At 35.8% G+C, this 18,599-nt stretch overlaps 1 protein-coding gene across 1 annotated transcript in view; it reads right to left on the minus strand.

The window, feature by feature from the left end:
* Positions 1-18,599, minus strand: part of LOC136036668 (polyamine-transporting ATPase 13A3-like) — a 107,255-nt gene that overhangs the window by 86,817 nt on the left and 1,839 nt on the right. The window contains exons 2-4 of the mRNA XM_065718975.1: positions 15,262-15,356; positions 12,139-12,306; positions 933-1,003 (exon numbers count right to left, since the gene is read on the minus strand). Of these exons, the coding sequence (XP_065575047.1) occupies positions 933-1,003; positions 12,139-12,306; positions 15,262-15,356 (334 nt within the window). The remainder of the gene's footprint in view (positions 1-932; positions 1,004-12,138; positions 12,307-15,261; positions 15,357-18,599) is intronic.

Consider the following 18,599-nt stretch of genomic DNA (forward strand, 5'->3'; position numbering starts at 1 on the left):
CACTTGTTAAGATATATAGAAATACTTTTGCAAATTACCAGTTTGTTACGCAAAATCAAATATCTTTGAATAGACTTAGTATGAAAAGAAACTAAATTGCGTCAAGAGCAAAAAACTGGTGTTTGCAAAAATATTTATATATCTTTTAACAAGGGATTACAACAAATCAAAAACCTTAAGGAAGAAAACTGTTTCAACGCATCCCGTTATATAATGTCAGTAGGAAGGTCCAAAAAATCAAAAATGTGCAATTATTACGAAGGATGGTTCTCTATTTTGGCAACGGGGTAAAACAATTCAAACACCTTAAAAAAAGACACTCAAAGAGAAATTACAGACTGGGACACCGGGACACAAATGACGACCGGGACACAGGGAATATAAATGACGATCGGGACACATCATTAGAATAATTAGGTATAGATCTGCATACGGATTGTTTTTCCCATGGACAATTATATGTTGCATGTTCAAGAGTCAGTAAACCTGACAATCTATTTATATGCAACATATATATATATATATATATATATATATATATATATATATATATATATATATATATATATATATATATATATATATTCACAGGTGGGACACAGGGACACAACTACAATAGCGCGTAACTAATATGGCGCGTAACGACTTACGCGCGCGGGGGGGCTTGGGTGGTTGCGAAGCGCTCCACCAACTAGGTGTTGGGGTGGCGCAAAATGCCACCCCAACAGCTAGTATATATATATATATATATATATATATATATATATATATATATATATATATATATATATATATATATATATATATATATAGAGAGAGAGAGAGAGAGAGAGAGAGAGAGAGAGAGAGAGTTAGTAAAATCATAAATTGGTCATTAACTAAATTTTAAACGCTAGGAGAAAGATAATGAAATAAGACTAAGAAAAGCCTACCATGCAGATTCAAATGTTTCTTCTATAACTTTCTTAATGAAATAGCGGTGTTCATTTTTCTTAAATGTCTCCTATGAAAAAGAAAACGATTTTAGGATTATGACCTACGAAAGAACTTATGTCAAACTGCCCGGACATGACAAAACTAGGAAAATGAGAAAAAATAATGAAATGCTCTTATACTAGTGAAATTCTCATAAGATGAACATATTACGAATACCACCTGTATCAGACTGATCGATCTTCACTAGAATTAAACACCCAAATCTAAGATTTCTTCTAAGCCTACGGCAAACTTCTTAAGCAATTATCAACAAATATACGAATATTTCAATTTTCCCTGAGCAGGATAATTACGGATGCGTTAGAAAGGATAATCTATCAAGAAAAGTGATCGTGGAACATCGGGAGTGGGATCAATTGACTGTAAATCGAAAGTTCTAATCTCTTTTCAAACAGTTTCATTCATTTTGATTTCTTAGGTTCGAATAATTATATGACTTAATTTTCTGGCTTTAGATGTTAATATGGCTCTTTGCTTTTCTTTGAAGAAAATTCTTCAAGAAAACGTTTACTTGATTTAATTTCTGTTTGTTTTTTACATAAACATTTTTATTACTCGTCAACTATTAGAATATCTAAAAGCTTTTTTTCCGTTTTTCAGTTTAAAAAACTGACATGTCGTATTTTAATCTCAGTTTTGGGCAACATTTGGGTATTCAGTCAAAAACCATCTATCAGTCGTAGTTCTGTGTAAGCCGTAGTTCTGCGCATCCGTAGTTCTCTATCTCAACATATCATTAGCAATATGTTTGAAGTGCAAAATCTCGGATGGATGGGGGGGGGGTATTTTTCCTATAGACCCTAGTCTTCAAGTCTCCAAAAGGGCAAAAAATCATCTTATAGACATCCTTGAAATAAACATATGTTACTGCACTAATTTATTAAAGGATCTTTTCTTTTTCTATTTCTTCCGATTGTTTCTTTGTTTAAATGGGTGTATGTCAAGGTCATTTACAAAATATATTTCTTTTCAGTTGTCTTTAAAAAAAAAATAGATTTCGCGAATCAATACAGCCAAATTTTTATTTTGTTTTTGGAATTTCTAGTCTAGAATTTGTGAAAAGCTCAATTTTTTTTAAATATTTAAATTTTTTTAATTTTTTTGAAATTTTAACATTGCTCTGAAACACAACATGCCCTGAAATTTTAAAGTAGCTCAGTTGGAACAGAGTTTTAAACTCCAGATCAACACAACCAATTCAGATCCAGATCGACACAACAAATTTTTTCCTCCAAAACATATTGTCCTCATTAATGTTACCTCGATTCAGTCCACTAACCCTAAAATTATACACGGAAGTTTCTTGTTTAAAATTTCTTCTGACAAAAATGTGTCGCAGTTACTCAATGTATAATTTTTTTGAGTAGCTAAGGCTTAAGAATGGTGCCCAAAATAAGTTTAGTTTTCTGTCATCAGTAGACTCAAGTTACAGCAACTTCAACTGGGCCCAAGGGCCGCAAAGGTTCCCAAAACTTGAGGTTCTTAGTTTCAATCCATAAAGAAAAAAAAGTTTCTTAGCCCTTTTTTGTGTCCAATTGTCAGAAAAACCATTTATATTGCGTGGATTGTAGTATCTTGGCCCAAGAAATTTCAGAAACAAGTTTCAAAGGAATCAAAAAGAAACTTGGCCCTCCCCTCCTCAACGCTTCGCTCTTTGCGCTAAAGTTTGAATCTTTCTCACAACTCTACTTTTTAAAACAATAAAAAACTTTAGCGTAAAGAGCGGGGCGTTGAGAAGGGGAAAGCCCCTTTCATATACGGAATAGCTTCTCTTCGTTTTAAGTTTTAATGTTGCTCCTTACTTTCAGTTTAAAAAAACATACTTATTTATTTAACCTGTAACAGGAACCAGGCAAAAGATACCGATATATAGTATTAGTGAAGTAGCAAATTAGTGTTTATGCAAGTTTTTTAAACTAGTCTCTCTCCATTTTGATTTTCCACTTCTTAAATACAAGTGTTATTAGAATCAAGGAAAACCTAATTCATAACAGCTAAGAACTCATATGGCACTTGTGACGAGGCTGGACGAGCCAAGAGCCAAAAACTCATATGATTTGAACTCTAGCAAAATTCTAAGAATCAATATATTGATTTAAAAGGCAAATAGGAGGCTTAATGCCGGTCGGGATTTAAAATAAGAGCTCTGAGTCACGAGGTCCCTCTAAATATCAAAATTCATTAAGATCCGATCACCCACTCGTAAGTTATAAATACCTCATTTTTTCTAATTTTTCCTCTCCCTTCAGCCCCCCAGATGATCTAATCGGGGAAAACGACTTTATCAAGTCAATTTGTGCAGCTCTCGGACACGCCTACAAATTTTCATCGTCCTAGCACGTCCAGAAGCACCAAACTCGCCAAAGCACTCAGCCCCACCCCCTAACTCCCCCAAAAAGAGTGGATGCATTACGGTTACGTCAATCACATATCTACGACATTTGCTTATTATACCCACCAAGTTTCATCCCGATTTCTCTACTCTAAGCGTTTTCCAAGATTTCCGGTTTTCCCCTTCCAACTCCCCCCAATGTCAATATATCCCTGGTCAGGATGTGAAATAAGAGCTCTGAGACGTGAGTTTCTTTTAAATATCAAATTTCATTAAGATCCGGTCACCCGTTCTTAAGTTAAAAATACCTCAATTTTTCTAATTTTTCCGAATCAACACCCCCCAGCTCCTCCAAAGTGAACAGATCCGTTCCAATTATGTCAATCACGTATCTATAAATTATTCTTATTCTTCCCATCAAGTTTCATCGCGATCTCTCCACTCTAAGCGTTTTCCAAGATTTATGTTTCCCCCTCCAGCCTCCTATGTCCCCGGATCCGATTAGAATTGAAAATGGAGCATCTGAGACATAAGATCCTTCTATATATCAAGTTTCATTAAGATACGATCACACATTCGTAAGATAAAGTTACCTCAATTTTCACGTTTTCCAAGAATTCCGGTTTCCCCCTCCAACTCCTCCCAATGTCACCGGATCTTGTCGGGATTTAAAATAAGAGCTTTAAAGCACAAGATCCTTCTAAATATCAAATTTCATTAAGATCTCTAGTTCATAGTTACAAATACCTTATTTTTTCTAATTTTTCCTAATTGCTCCCTCCCCCCCCCCATATCCACCAAATAGAGCGGATCCAGTCCGATTATGTCAGTCACGTACCTTGGACATGTTTTTATTCTTCCCACCAAGTTTCATCCTAATCTCTCCGCTTTAAGTTTTTCCCAAGATTCCCCCCCCCCAGTAACGCTGGATCCGGTCGGGATTTGAAATAAGAGATCTGAGTTACGAGGTCCTTCTTAATATGAAATTTCATTAAGATCCTATCACTCCGTCGCAAGTTAAAAATACTTCATTTTTTCTAATTTTTCAGAATTAACCCTCCCCCCTCCAACTCCCCCAAATAGAGTGGATCCGTTCCGGTTATGTCAATCACGTATCTAGGACTTCTGCTTATTTTTCCCACCAAATTTCATCCCGATCCCTCCACTCTAAACGTTTTCCAAGATTTTAGGTCCCCCAACTCCCCCCTTAATGACACTGTATCCCGTCAGGATTTTAAGTAAGAGATCTGAGTTATGAGGTCCTTCTAAATATGAAATTTCATAAAGATCCGATCATTCCTTCGTAAGTTAAAAATACCTCATTTTTTCTATTTTTTTCAGAATTAACCCCCCCACCCCAACTCCCCCAAATAGAGCAGACCCGTTCCGATTATGTCAATCGCGCATCTAGGACTTCTGCTTATTTTTTCCACCAAGTTTCATCCCGATCCCTTCACTCTAAGCATTTTCCAAGATTTTAGGTCCCCCTACCTCCAACTCCCCCAAATGTCACCAAATCCGGTCGAGATTTAAAATAACAGCTCTAATACACGATATCCTTCTATATATCAAATTTCATTAAGATCCGATCACCCGTTCGTAAGTTAAAAATTCCTCATTTTTTCTATTTTTTTTTTTTTATTTAACCGTCCCCCAACTCCTCTCCAGATGGTCGAATCGGGAAAATGACCCACTTCTTATTTAATCTGGTCTGGTTCCTGATACGCCTGCCAAAATTCATCGTCCTACCTTGCCTGGAAGTGCCTAAAATAGCAAAACCGGGACCGACAGACCGACAGATAGACCGACAGAATTTGCGATTGCTATATTTCACTTGGTAGACACCAAGTGCCATAAAACTCGCTTTTTATCGTCAGAGATGACTATGATGGGGTTCGGGCATAATAGGCGCATACAAAAATATTTCTAAAGTTCCCATCTCTGCAAGACGATGACTATGGTAAGCGATTTTAGTGTGTTTTATTACGAAATTTGAAAAATGATAGATACTACAATCGAAACAAGGAAAAATTGCATAATTTACATTCCTTGCCCCAGGGGCTGTAGGAGCGAGACATCTCCAGAGGCATGACTAGTAGATATTTTAACTATTTTGAATAAAATGGTTTTTAATTTGGTGCTAAGATGAGAATCCAAAAGGGCCGGAAGGGGAGGGGCTGGTTTTCATCGGTTCCTGTTCAAACATCCTTTTTAACATGCCAGTAAAGTGTCAACTAAATCCTTAGCCATTCCTTAAATAATTCTGTTGTGTCCTTTTGAAAGCCCCCTGCACTTAGTGTATTTTTGTTTTGTTTAACATCCTCCAGAAAAACTTCTAAAAGGTTTAGCCTTTTCGGGGACTCAAAAATACTCCCAGGTCCCAATAACCAAACTTGTACATGAAGGATAGGCAACTTATATAACTTAAAACCCTTATCCCAGGGGCTGAGAGGAGGTTGTATCATCCCAAGAGGTATAGTTATTTGGCTTTTCGACTATTTTGAACGAGGGACACAGGGACACAGAACAACAGAACATAATTCTGTTGTGTCCTTTTGAAAGCCCCCTGCACTTAGTGTATTTTTGTTTTGTTTAACATCCTCCAGAAAAACTTCTAAAAGGTTTAGCCTTTTCGGGGACTCAAAAATACTCCCAGGTCCCAATAACCAAACTTGTACATGAAGGATAGGCAACTTATTTAACTCAAAACCCTTATCCCAGGGGCTGAGAGGAGGTTGTATCATCCCAAGAGGTATAGTTATTTGGCTTTTCGACTATTTTGAACGAGATGGTTATTCCAAAATTTTGATCGGATATCTTCGAAGGGAGGTAGCTCAAAAGGGAATAAGAGAGTGACTGGTTGCCCTCTGACCACCTTTTAACATCCTCCTCAACATTCCCTGAACGTTCGAATTTAAAACCCTTCCGTTCTTGAGATATCGAAGATACATCTTTTCAATAAACTGAATGCATATAGTATCTTCCTATTAAATTTGCCACGCTCCTCAACATTTCCCAAAGTTTGTCCTAATACCCTAATATTTTCTAAAAATGCCCCCCTTTTCCTAATGCATCATTAAAATAGGGCAAAAAATATTCTGTAAAACAGGGCAAATTTTATAATTTACAATCCTTGCCCTGGGTGTTGTGGATGGCACTACATCCCTGGAGGAATAAATACTAGATCTTCTGCTTGTTTTGAACAACATCACTTCTTCGAGATTTTGATCAGTGATGAGGGAAGAGAGAGTCTAAAAAAGAAAAGAGGTGCTGGGCGCTCTCCGATAGCTCTTCATAGACATTTTTGATAGGGCCTTTAGACAAGCAGCACGTACAAAGTGTGTTGTATAGTTTTCGACATCCCTCCCGAAAGCTGTGGGGGGGGCTATGTATCCACATAGGCGTATTTTATTTAAACTTTGGAGGGATTATTAGATTATATTGAATAAGATGCCTATTTCAAAATTTTGATCAAATATTTTTTGGAGGGAGGTCTACCAAAAACGGGACAAGAAAGGGATGGCAGCCCTCAACCACTTTTCAATATCCCCTGAAAATTTGCAACAATTTTCAACTTAATACCCGAAGTTCTTCATACATTACTGCAGATCCTCCTTTTTGATAAACTGGGTGCAAATAGTACCTTTTTGGTTTAGTGTAACATATCCAACAACATTATCCGAAATTTCACGTTAATGTCCTTAATCTTCTCGGATACACCCAGAATCAAACATTTCCCCGTTTCCTAATGATAAATCCTGAATGTAAACAATGGGCAAATTGCATAATTTACAATCCTTACCCCGGGGCTATGGGGAGAAGGGCATCCCTGGAGGTATTGCTATTAGGCCTTTCTACTAGTTTGAACATAATGGCAATTACAAAATTCCGATCAGTGGTGAACACAGGGGATATCTTAAACGGACAAGAAAGGAGAAGGGTGGTTACCCTCCAGCCTTGCTCCCATATTGCTGCTATTCCCTTTTCACTTTTTTTACATTCAATTTTCAAACGAATGAGCCCCCTCGAAAATTTATCTGACCTTCCCTTCCATAAAAGCCTTATATGTAAACAATGGGAAACTTGCATAATTTTTGGCCATTGTCTCAAGAACTGGGGGGGGGCTAATACCAGAGGTGTAATTATTTTATCTTTGGGCTACTTTAAGCTAAATGGATATCTCAGCGTTTTGATTGGATGTATTTGGGGAAAAAAGGGCTTGGGGGCTATTGTTTTAGTCGTCCGACCATTTTTGACTCTAAACAGGGAACTAGAGCTTATACTTTCCGATCGAATGAGCCTCCTCCAGAGTTTATACAACCACATATCCCATGATAACCTATTATGTTAACAAGAAAAAAACTTACAGTCCTTGCCCTGTCAACTGTCAACCTCGAAGGCATGGTTATTAGGCCTTTGAACTGGTATGAACGAAACAATCGGATTTTGAGCGCATGCATTTGGGGAAAAAGGGGCACGAGGAAGGGCCAGTTGCCCTTCGATCACATTTGATTATTCAAAAGGGTGGAAGAACTTTCAATTTTTAATCGATTGAGCCCCCTTCAAAGTTTATACGACCACACCTCCTACATGTAGTGCCTCTGGCAAAACCAACACTACAGCGTTGTCTTTGATGGAAATAACTTTGCTATGATCACCCCCACTAAGAGAAAAGACCTACATCTGCAAAAATCCTTCTTGGTAAAATTATGACGTATCGTTTTCCCTTTAAACCTCCCCGGAGGAGGTCTTCAAAACTCCCCTTTAAGGTTTTCTCAAATAGCGAGTTTGATGGCACAATTTTCATCAAGATCACACGGCATGATCTTGATCAAACTTGTGAGAATAAATTCGTGTTTTACATTTGTGTGAAAAAGGGGGTGTGATTTGAACCCCCTTTTTAAACCCTTTTTTTATCGAAATGTTTTTCTACTAATAGCTGTTAATGGGGTAACTTTAAATTTAATGAATCCTAAACTTTTGTAATTAGTATAAAAATCAAATTCTTTTGATAACAAATATTATTTTCAAACTTTTTTTCAAAGATATTTGGTTACTATTGGTGACACGGATCTCGCTTTAGTCACCGACTATAATAATTAACAATTTGTCTAAAATCGAAAATCAAAACGACAACTTATAAAACATATATAGAAATATTGTTATGGTGTATGTGGTCAGCCCCCTGCCCTCTCTTGAAGGCTCAAAAATGCAAATTAATGTAAGCAAAACAAATCAAGACCTTTCCAAAAAACAAGTCAATATAACTTTTCGTCCAGCGCTACGTCCGGATGACGTTTTGCGCTTGGTTTTCGGAAAATGTCCAGCACTCTTTCCCGCGCCCCAGGCTTGGTTCTCGGATCTCTTGAAGAAAACTGACATGACGTAACTGCATATACGTGCAATTTAACATTATTTCAGAATCGATCTTATCCGATCAGTAATAAACAATTACATGCTTTAAATTATTAGCAGGAAATTATAACCGTTTCCTTATTTTCAAAGAATTGATGATCCCAATCGTGATCTGAATGATACATTATTGTTTTAAGAATTTCACTGATATTTAATCTACACACTTTTAAACTTATTACACTAATTAGGATTTCCGGTTTCAATCATGTGTCTTAAGTAAGAAGAAGATTGCCCCCTTCCCTATAGGACGTGTTATGGATTGAAATTGTGTGGTCAAGCCATATTCTAGATTTTGATTCGGAGAGGGCTACTATAAAAAAGGGGATTTTTGGTTTTAAAATTGACGAAAAGTGCCTAAATCAGATGTCAGTTCATTCGAACGGTGTTAGAACTTGCCTATGTTAAGCAGCCAAAAGTTTTGAGTCTCAACAGAGTAATATTTTCTTCCATTTTGTTGCACCAACTTACAACTTTGACCCAAAGGGGGCAAAGTTACTAACAATTGGAAGTTATGTAGTAGCTAATCCATTAATTTATTGAAAAAGTATAAACTGAGCTTCGTAGTTTCAGACGTTGTAACATCGTAAAGTTAGGGTCGATGGGTCATTGCCTAGGTGGGGTTGGGGTATCTTATGCCTCAAAAAGAACGTTTTTACACCCAAGCATTCTAACTTTTCATGAAGGAAAATATAGAAAATGGTCTGGGAGGTCTGGGAGCAGGAGGTTTATACTGATCTCTAATGTCCCTTCTTTTTGATTAAGCCAGTAAATAAATGATGCTGGGTGATAGCTACTTTCTTATTGCAGAAAAGTGTTTTCTTTGAAACAAAAGACTGAATCCATGCTTTGCGCCACATCTCGTGTAAATGCTTTGTGAGACACGAGATGGGGTGGCAGAGGGGCATCCCGAGCATTGTCAGAAAATTTACCAGGAGGAAAAGGCAACTTTTACCAGGAATTTTCTTTTATCGATATTTAAATGGAGATGTTGAGTTTTATGTTTATCTTTATACATTAAACAGTTATGTGGCAACACAATATAAATAAAGAGCGACTGGAGCTTACTTGCTCAGAGTTACGACTTCCCACGCCGGTCGGAGCATAAGGCGACTGGTACTTCTAGTAACCAAAACTTTCAACTAACGTTTTAATGGCAACATAATACATTAAAAGAATTGACTTTCGATGGTAATTCCGAAGATGTAAAAAGGGAAGACACTTCCGCCTTTCTTTCACAAACTGAAGCCCTTTAAAATTGGTCAGCTTTCCACAGTTGATTCCCATTATTCATGACTAACAGAAAGGCCCCAGACAGCTTTTAAAAGAGCTTTATGGTAGACATTCCATCTTACCAGGTAAGGAATTTAATGCGTCGAAACTCATTTAGGCAGGTGGCATTACTCTGAGGAGCCCTAATTTAAGATAGTCACTACATTTATTAATGATAACTTTCCAGGGATTTGGGCAGCTCATTTGGATTTACTGTTTGGTAATGCTGTTTTGTCCTAGGTAATTGGACAGGTGAGTAAGGTCAAGTCTTTTTCAAGTGCTTGTTTATCTCAATTGCTAAAGTAGGAAAATAGTTCTATTCTTCTTCTTTCATTTCCTTTTATAACCAATTAATTACCATAACTGTTAAAAATTTTACTGGGTTTTAGAAAGATTAAAAAAATTAAATCTTCAATTTAAACATTAAACTCAACATTTCAATTCCATTTATTATCACATAACTGTTTAAAAAATCCTAGATAGTCTTCTACCATTCAAATTTTACGCATGCATTTGGTCACTTTAGTAACTTGCTACGTAAAGAAGTGACACTACCGTAAAGAAAATAAGTGCCAGAGGGGTTGCGTTATTCCTCATAAAAAACTTTACGCCACTAGTCTAGGATGACACCAATCAATCTGTAAGTGTTGATACATGCAATTTAACAGATAACAGTGGGGATGCTATGGGGGTAATAATCCCATAAATCTGGATAAATGAAATATTTCACTACCCCTAAGTACATTTGCTTAGATTTGTTTATATTACAATTTTCAAGTATAGGTCAAAGTCTCGTTACTAAACTAGTGGTTTTGCAAAAAGTAAAAGCTTAGGAAAAAATATGTTTTAGTGCGGCTGATCTCGGCCATTGAAAGATAATATTATTAAAAAGAAGCCAGTGATTTCAACTATAATTTAGCGGATTGGCCGGGACCAATCTAAGGTCCACACAACAAAAAAAATCTATGTACAGAAGTGGAGATTTTATTTTAGTCTGTATTAAGACTCCACTTAGGAAGCCTATTTTTAAGAGCTTATAGATGTGTTTTGTGAAGTGACTTTTGGAAGAAATGCAAGTGAGTTATTTTCTATAACCGTGTAGATTATTTTTCCCGAAATCCAGGAAGGATAGGAAAAGAGTTCGTGAGAAATATCGTCATTAGTATATCTAAAGGGGGGGGGGTCCGTTTACTCTCCAAAGAAATAGTTAGAGATATTAGGGGTGGCACCCTTGGCCTAGAGTTTGGCTCTTTTGATCGTTCGATCACGTTACCATACCTTGAGATAGGGTATACCATAACAGGGTTACCTTACCATATATTTCCAAAGCAATAAGTGGCTGCGAGGCTTTCCAATTCAATAAGTGGTGCCAGCGGCTTTTCATTACAATAGGCATTTTAAGGGAGGAGTTTTTTATTATTATTACTTCTTTGGTTATTTTCCCTCTATAAAAATGAAAGTCCGATGAAAAAAAAAACATCTTGATATTGATTTATTTCTATTTCAAGTTAGAGTCAAAAGATTCATTTCTCAGACCACGAGAATTGTGGTACTTTTTAAAGCGTTTATCAGAAATTACGCATACATTAAATTCACATATGTTTTAGATAGATAAATTTCGAAGTAAGATTTGCAACAATTCCCCTTTTAAGAATGCAAGCAAGCAAGACCTCACAAGACAACACTGCTTTGTTTTCGTCTCACAAAAATTTACCATTCATTGTCAGAACCTAGTTTTGCCCTGTAATTCAATTTTTTAGTCACTTATATACAATCAATTTTTTCTTCCATTTTGTTGTTCGATTTTTTAAAATTTAATTTGCTAATACTTTTATAGCAGTATTTTAAAGGGTAAATAATTTAGTCAGTTGGTAATTGCAAGTAATTCATTTTCTAATTACCTTTCAATATTTTTGAATTAAAAATATTTGTTAAGAAACTAAACATGTGCCAAAGTAAATAAATAAGCCCTTTTACTTTCGAAGCATTGGTATTAAACACATTGAAGCACTGTGTTAATGGACTCGAGCCCCCTCGCTTATTAAGAGAAGAGTTTGCTAACTTGACGTTAAATTCAACAGCCATTGGAGAGCCAATCACCAAAAACAGAAAATGTCCAAACTCACCTTTACTAGAACAGTATCTGCTTCACTCAGTGGACAGAGTACCTTAGTAAAAACCAAATACCACTTCCTTTGCCAGTGAAATACAAGACCAATAATTCCACACGTCATTACAATTAACAGCCATGTCAAAATAAGTTTTGGTTTCGATAGCCGGTAACCAGTAATAACCTTACAAAAATTAAATGGTTTGAAAGAACATGAAAATGCTATTAAACCAAACACATTTGTAAATAAAATCAGTGAGTCTGTTTTTACAGTAGCAAGGACAATAAAAAGAATACTTATTACATTAATTGTTACAGTATTACATTAATTTTTGAATTCAGATCAAACACAAACTAATATAGCCATATAAGTATTAAAAAATTAGAAAAGATCAGCATTCAGTTCTAATTAAGAATACGCCCATATGCTTGTATTCATTATTTTGTTAATAAGAAGTACTAAACAAGAACAAACCCAGGATTTTTGTTGGGGGGGGGGGGTTATAATAAAGCACGCATAAGAAATTGTCCTATGTATTGTTGTTACGTTTATACAAGTTGGACAATTTCTTCTTCTTTTTTTTCGGGGGGGGGGGGTGTAAACCCAGTGACTCCCCCCTCTGGATACGACCTCGGTATCGTATGAGAAAATTGGAGACAAATAAAGCCTTACCTAGCGGCAGGTTACCAGGTCTGAACCCCCCTCCAAACAAAAAAGACAAAATAATGCGCTTTATTAAAGTTTCTTTGTCAACTTTGAAAAGAAAAACAAAAATACCCTTCATTCCTAACAAAAATAATCCATCCCCTCGAACAAAATCTTGGATAAGCTCTTGGCGACAAATAAGCAAAAAAAAAAAAACTAAAAACCCGTTGCACCAAAACTGCTTTAGAAGGGTAGTTTTCCTTTGAAAGTGCAATCGTCGCTGGAAATCAACAGATAGTTAATGTTTGAAATTTTTACAGACAAAAACCATCATCACAATTTATTAATTACTTTTGGATATTTACTTACACTACGATACAGCAGTGTATCAATGCTCAGCTTGCCAAAACAGGGGCCTTGGTTCGATTCCAGCTATCGCAGAGTTGGGCAAAATGCTTGCTACCTGTCCCTGCAAAGGTAATCCAGGAACTAAAACATCAATTTGAAGTCTCATGGTCATGAATGACTCCGAAGGAGCCTAAGGATGGCTATTTACGCCTCTCATTAAGACTATCTACCCTTTACAAAACTCAAGGCCAACTCAACCCACATTAGATTTTTTGAACTCTGGGTTGTTTTTGATGGCCTATAGTCTCGACCTCAAAGTACATGTCTGCAGCAGAACGATTTTTTGGAGTACCCAGAATACACTAAATAGTTTAATAAAATAATAATTAATCTCTATGCCAAAGCTCCAACTATCAACATTACTTTAAATTGGGAAAAGAGGATAAAACCCATTGTGAATAAAAATCTTGAAAACCAATTAGGATGTAAGAAAAACGGTTGAAATGATCGATAGAATTTTGATGGAACGGATTTTAAAGCTACGATTTTCAGGTGAAAAAATCGCATACCATTTTTAGAGATGCCATGTCACTCTTGCTGGATAAGACAGCTGACATAAGCGTGCACTAGCTTTATTTCGATCATAGGGAATTTATGGTAGGAACGCCACTTGCCTGGGTAGAGAATTTAAAGTGCTGAAACCCTATAGGCAAGTGAGTATTCTCCTGATGAGCCCTTGTGTTGGGTGGTTGCCTCTGAATTATTTGTCTTTTTTACTGTTTTTAATATTTGGTAAATGAGAATTTATGCTTACTTACGACACGACTGCCTGTCCATGGATTATTCTTTATGGTTGATTGTGCATGGCTATGCAGTGTGACCTACGTGATTGTAGGGATGAGTGTGCTGTTGCATTGCTGATTTCTTTTTTCATTATTTATATATATATATATATATATATATATATATATATATATATATATATATATATATATATATATATATACTAACTGTTGGGGTGGCGCTTCGCGCCACCCTAACACCTAGTTGGAGGGGGCGCTTCATCCCCCCCAAGCCCCCCGCGCGCGTAAGTCGTTACGCGCCATTGTAGTTGTGTTCCTGTGTCCACCTGTGAATATAGATAGATATATATATGTTTTTAACTACGTAAAACATGCGAATATGCAACATTCTTCGCTGTCCCATTGTCTGTGCATATAAATAGATTGTTAGGTTTACCGACTCTTGAACATGCAACATATAATTGTCCATGGGAAAAACAATCCGTATTCAGATCTATACCTCATTATTCTAATGATTGTCCTTGAGCTTTGTTGATGGTGATTGCTAATCGAACATTCACTTTGTCCCTGTCGTCATTTATATATCCCCCCTGTGCCCCCCGGCGTCCCCGTTGTAGTTGTGTCCCTGTGTCCCGGTCGTCATTTATATTCCCTGTGTCCCGGTCGTCATTTGTGTCCCGGTGTCCCAGTCTGTAATTTCTCTTTGAGTGTCCCGGTCGTCATTTATATTCCCTGTGTCCCGGTCTGTAATTTCTCTTTGAGTGTCCCGGTCGTCATTTATATTCCCTGTGTCCCGGTCTGTAATTTCTCTTTGAGTGTCCCGGTCGTCATTTATATTCCCTGTGTCCCGGTCGTCATTTGTGTCCCGGGACTGTCAGGTTTACTGACTCTTGAACATCCCGGTCGTCATTTGTATATCTCCCCTGTGCCCCCCGGCGTCCTGTTGTAGTTGTGTATATATATTGTGTATATATTGTATATATATATATATATATATATATATATATATATATATATATATATATATATATATATATATATATATATATATATATATATATATATATATATATATATATATATAGTTAAGGTCAATAATGGTTGTAGTTGTGTTATATATATATATATATATATATATATATATATATATATATATATATATATATAGTTGGCTATTAATGGCAAACAGTGTTGTCTTTTACAGGCACTGTTTCGGTTTTATGGTAACAATTATTTTTCAAGTGCCTCTATGCTACCATTATTGACCTTAACAATGGTAAATGATACCATCATTATTATAATCACAAAAGGCGAATAAAATCTTAAAAATATAATAGTTTACCAGTTTATCATCATCCAAAAGGATTCTTTGGGAAAACTGGTCCAATGTTTCTTTGCCAGTGTTACACTCTTTGGTTCCAAAATTGTCTTCATTCGCTAAAGAAAATTACAAGACTATTAATAATATATATATAATATATTTAATAATAATATATTTAATATATTTGCTGACGGTGATTTTTGGGAGTTTTACACGTGGAAAATTATTTGACTTAATTTCTGCAGTTCTTTGGTTTAATGTAGCTTTTTACTTTTCTTTGAAAAACTTCTATTGCGATTTAGTTTTAAATTAAGTACTTTCACATGACAAATTTATTCTACAGATTAAAAGGAAAGGGACTGCTATGGTTATGGATATTGTGAATTTTTGTGGGGTAAATAATCGCTTCTCGAAACTTCATTTCATATGTTTTTACTCTCACCATTTTTTATAACTTATAGACAAAACTCAAAAGGGTTTATAATGCATTACTTTGCTCAGTTTAGCATTTACTAACCTGTTTTTAGTGTACTTTTCATTGAGATGATTAGCCATTTGTATGTTATACATAAATATATTTTTAATATATTTTGTTTCATATATATTATTTTATATCTTATTTGAGCAAATCCTCTTTTAATAAAAAATTGCAATATAACATTGTGGGTCCGATCTCAAAGAATGGAGATCATTTAACATTTTGGAATTTTGAATTTTATATTTGAAAATAAAATTCCAAATATTTTGAATTTTATGTTTCTCGTCTCCACCAAGGAATTGGCTGCCCAATTCCAAGAAATATCCACACCAGGTGGCATACACCCAGCATGGTGCAAGTGTGCCACAATTGGTGTAAAGTCTGAAACGAACGGTGCAAATAACCACGGTGTGGTGCATGAATTCTAAGTTTGACGGGGTGAATTACCCTCAAAGATAAACCTCAGGTGGCAGGGCATTATCAAACCCTTCACTTCCGCTGATAAAAAAAAAACATACCATCTTTCAATACTAGTTCAATCGCTCAAGGGTCCCTGCGAATTCCACAAGTCGTAATATTTGATTAAAATAAATGAACTAATCATTGTGAGCCAAATAAGGCCATATACCAAAAATTCAATTGTACACAAGCAGCATAATAGAACAAGTTTTATTCCATCCCCCGTCTACCCAAAATAAAAAAAAAAAGCTGCGGTCCATCCTTTACTATTTTACTGGCATATTTACAAACCTGAAGGATTCCACTTTTTAGAGGACAATCAGCGCATATAAATGCGCTGATAATATTAATGCGCTGAATGCTTTAAAACAACTTGTCTGTTCAAGGTTGTCACCCGACAAGAAAAAAAAATCACAAGATTTTATTGATTTTTTGGTTGATTTAGTGATTTTCTTCAATACTATTGTGATTTATATGCTGATTTAATGATTTTTTGGGGTTTAGGTAATATAAAAGTCGCTAGAAACATTGATAAATCACAAGGGCTGACATTCCTGTCGTCTATACACTCCTTCAGCCTGGAAAGACGGGACACGCTTGTCTGAATTATCCTCAGGGGCTGTAAACCTACAAATAATAAGTAAAACCACTCTGGTTAGGCATGACAAGCAAGAAAAAACGTAATTCCAGCTGGTAAACAGAAAAAATTAACTGGCAGGAACCATACTTGTTTTTTCTTCTTTACATTTTTTTTTTCATTTTGTCCCGCAAAGCCACAGAATTCCCCTTGTGAGCAAATTAAAAAATAGTAATGAAATACAAAGAATTGGAAGAAAAATATAAATGATATGCTCAAATGGTATTCCTTTTCAAAATATGGACGGCAATTTACTCTGAACTTGGCTCATTTCAGAGGGTTGCAAATATTAATGCGGAAATTCAAACCCGATGAGTAATACCAAATAAATATATAAAATTCTATTCATTAATGAGCAACCTTTAACATTCGTGATCGTACATAATCAGGTAAATTTGGCAAGGAAAAGGTGTCTCCTGTTTACATTCGTCCTTAATCTGTTCCCAATTCAGGGAATAGATTCATCGAAAAGCTGTGTCAGAAAAAGAATATGGATCTGTCGCGAAGTTGCGACATGTAGATGACACGTCTTAGTATAGAGCAGGCACTTTGAAGACATGGCCCCAGGGCAGGGCGATTTTAAGATGAGGATTTTAGGATGAGAAGGCAGATTTATGGGCAAGTGCTCCCTCTAGAAGATCAAAAGTTGCAATACATGCAACTGCATAATGTAATAATGCATAATGTAACTGCATACATGCAAATGCAGTAATACAAGGCCATAAGGGCTTAAAATACCGATGAAGAAGCCGTATTTTTTACCGATGCCACCCAAACATTAGTTCGGTATTCTTCCCTGCCCCAAGGCCATATCTGGTCCCTGCCAAGGCCATGATAGGATCTGACACGTGAGCCTAATATATTTGAATTGTACGACCTCTTATGGAAAAAGTATCATAAGTACAAAATACCCTGATTTGAATACAATACTTATTTGCAGAGATATTCTAAGTCAAAGAATAATGCTAACTGTATTTCAAATATCTTGGGGAGTGGAAATTGACCTTAACAGCTGTTAATTTGATCTAGTTCAGCCAATTATAAAAACCTATGAAACTGCTTAATTATCAAACATCCATGGAATTTTAAACCTACAAACATTTGCGAGTACTTGAGCTTTTTCTTTTTTATTTTTCATTATTTTAATTTTATTTCATAGTTCTTTATTTTTCCGTCTTTAATCACCATATTGCAGCCCATTCTGTAAAGACAAGTTATTTGACGAAATACAGCTTAGAAATACTAGATAATATATTTTAAAACTCTGCTAAGCCGCACTCAGAACCCCCCCCCCCAAAAAAAAGAAAAAGAAAAAAGAAACTAGCCTTTTGAAGTGAAAATTAACAAAGCAGAAGGAACACAAGTAACAACAAACAAAGAACCAAGCCAGAATAAGTGATAGACAACTCACAAATTAGAATTTCTCAGTTAATATGAAAAATCTGTTTGGCTCAATTTGGTAATAGCTAAGTCTTGGTATTAGTAAAATATCACTGTGAATTACCTTAAAAAAAATCTAAAACCACCATAATCCATTAGTACTGAATTTGCATAGGGTGAAGTTAACAAATTCTTACTTCTTAGTTCATATTTAACGATTGAATCTGATAGGATACTCAAAGAACCTAACAGGGAAGTATCCCAGCCCGGCGCTAATGAACCGGAAATTCGGTCTTCATCCATTGAGTTGTGAAATTCTGGAATAACCCGGATTCAAAGAATCACTATATGCGATTAGAAAGGAAACAATTATTTCGTCTGGTTGCTCAGAGAGCCACTTATTAA

This window comes from Artemia franciscana, chromosome 15 (genome assembly GCF_032884065.1).
Source record: "Artemia franciscana chromosome 15, ASM3288406v1, whole genome shotgun sequence".
Lineage (NCBI taxonomy): Eukaryota > Metazoa > Arthropoda > Branchiopoda > Anostraca > Artemiidae > Artemia > Artemia franciscana.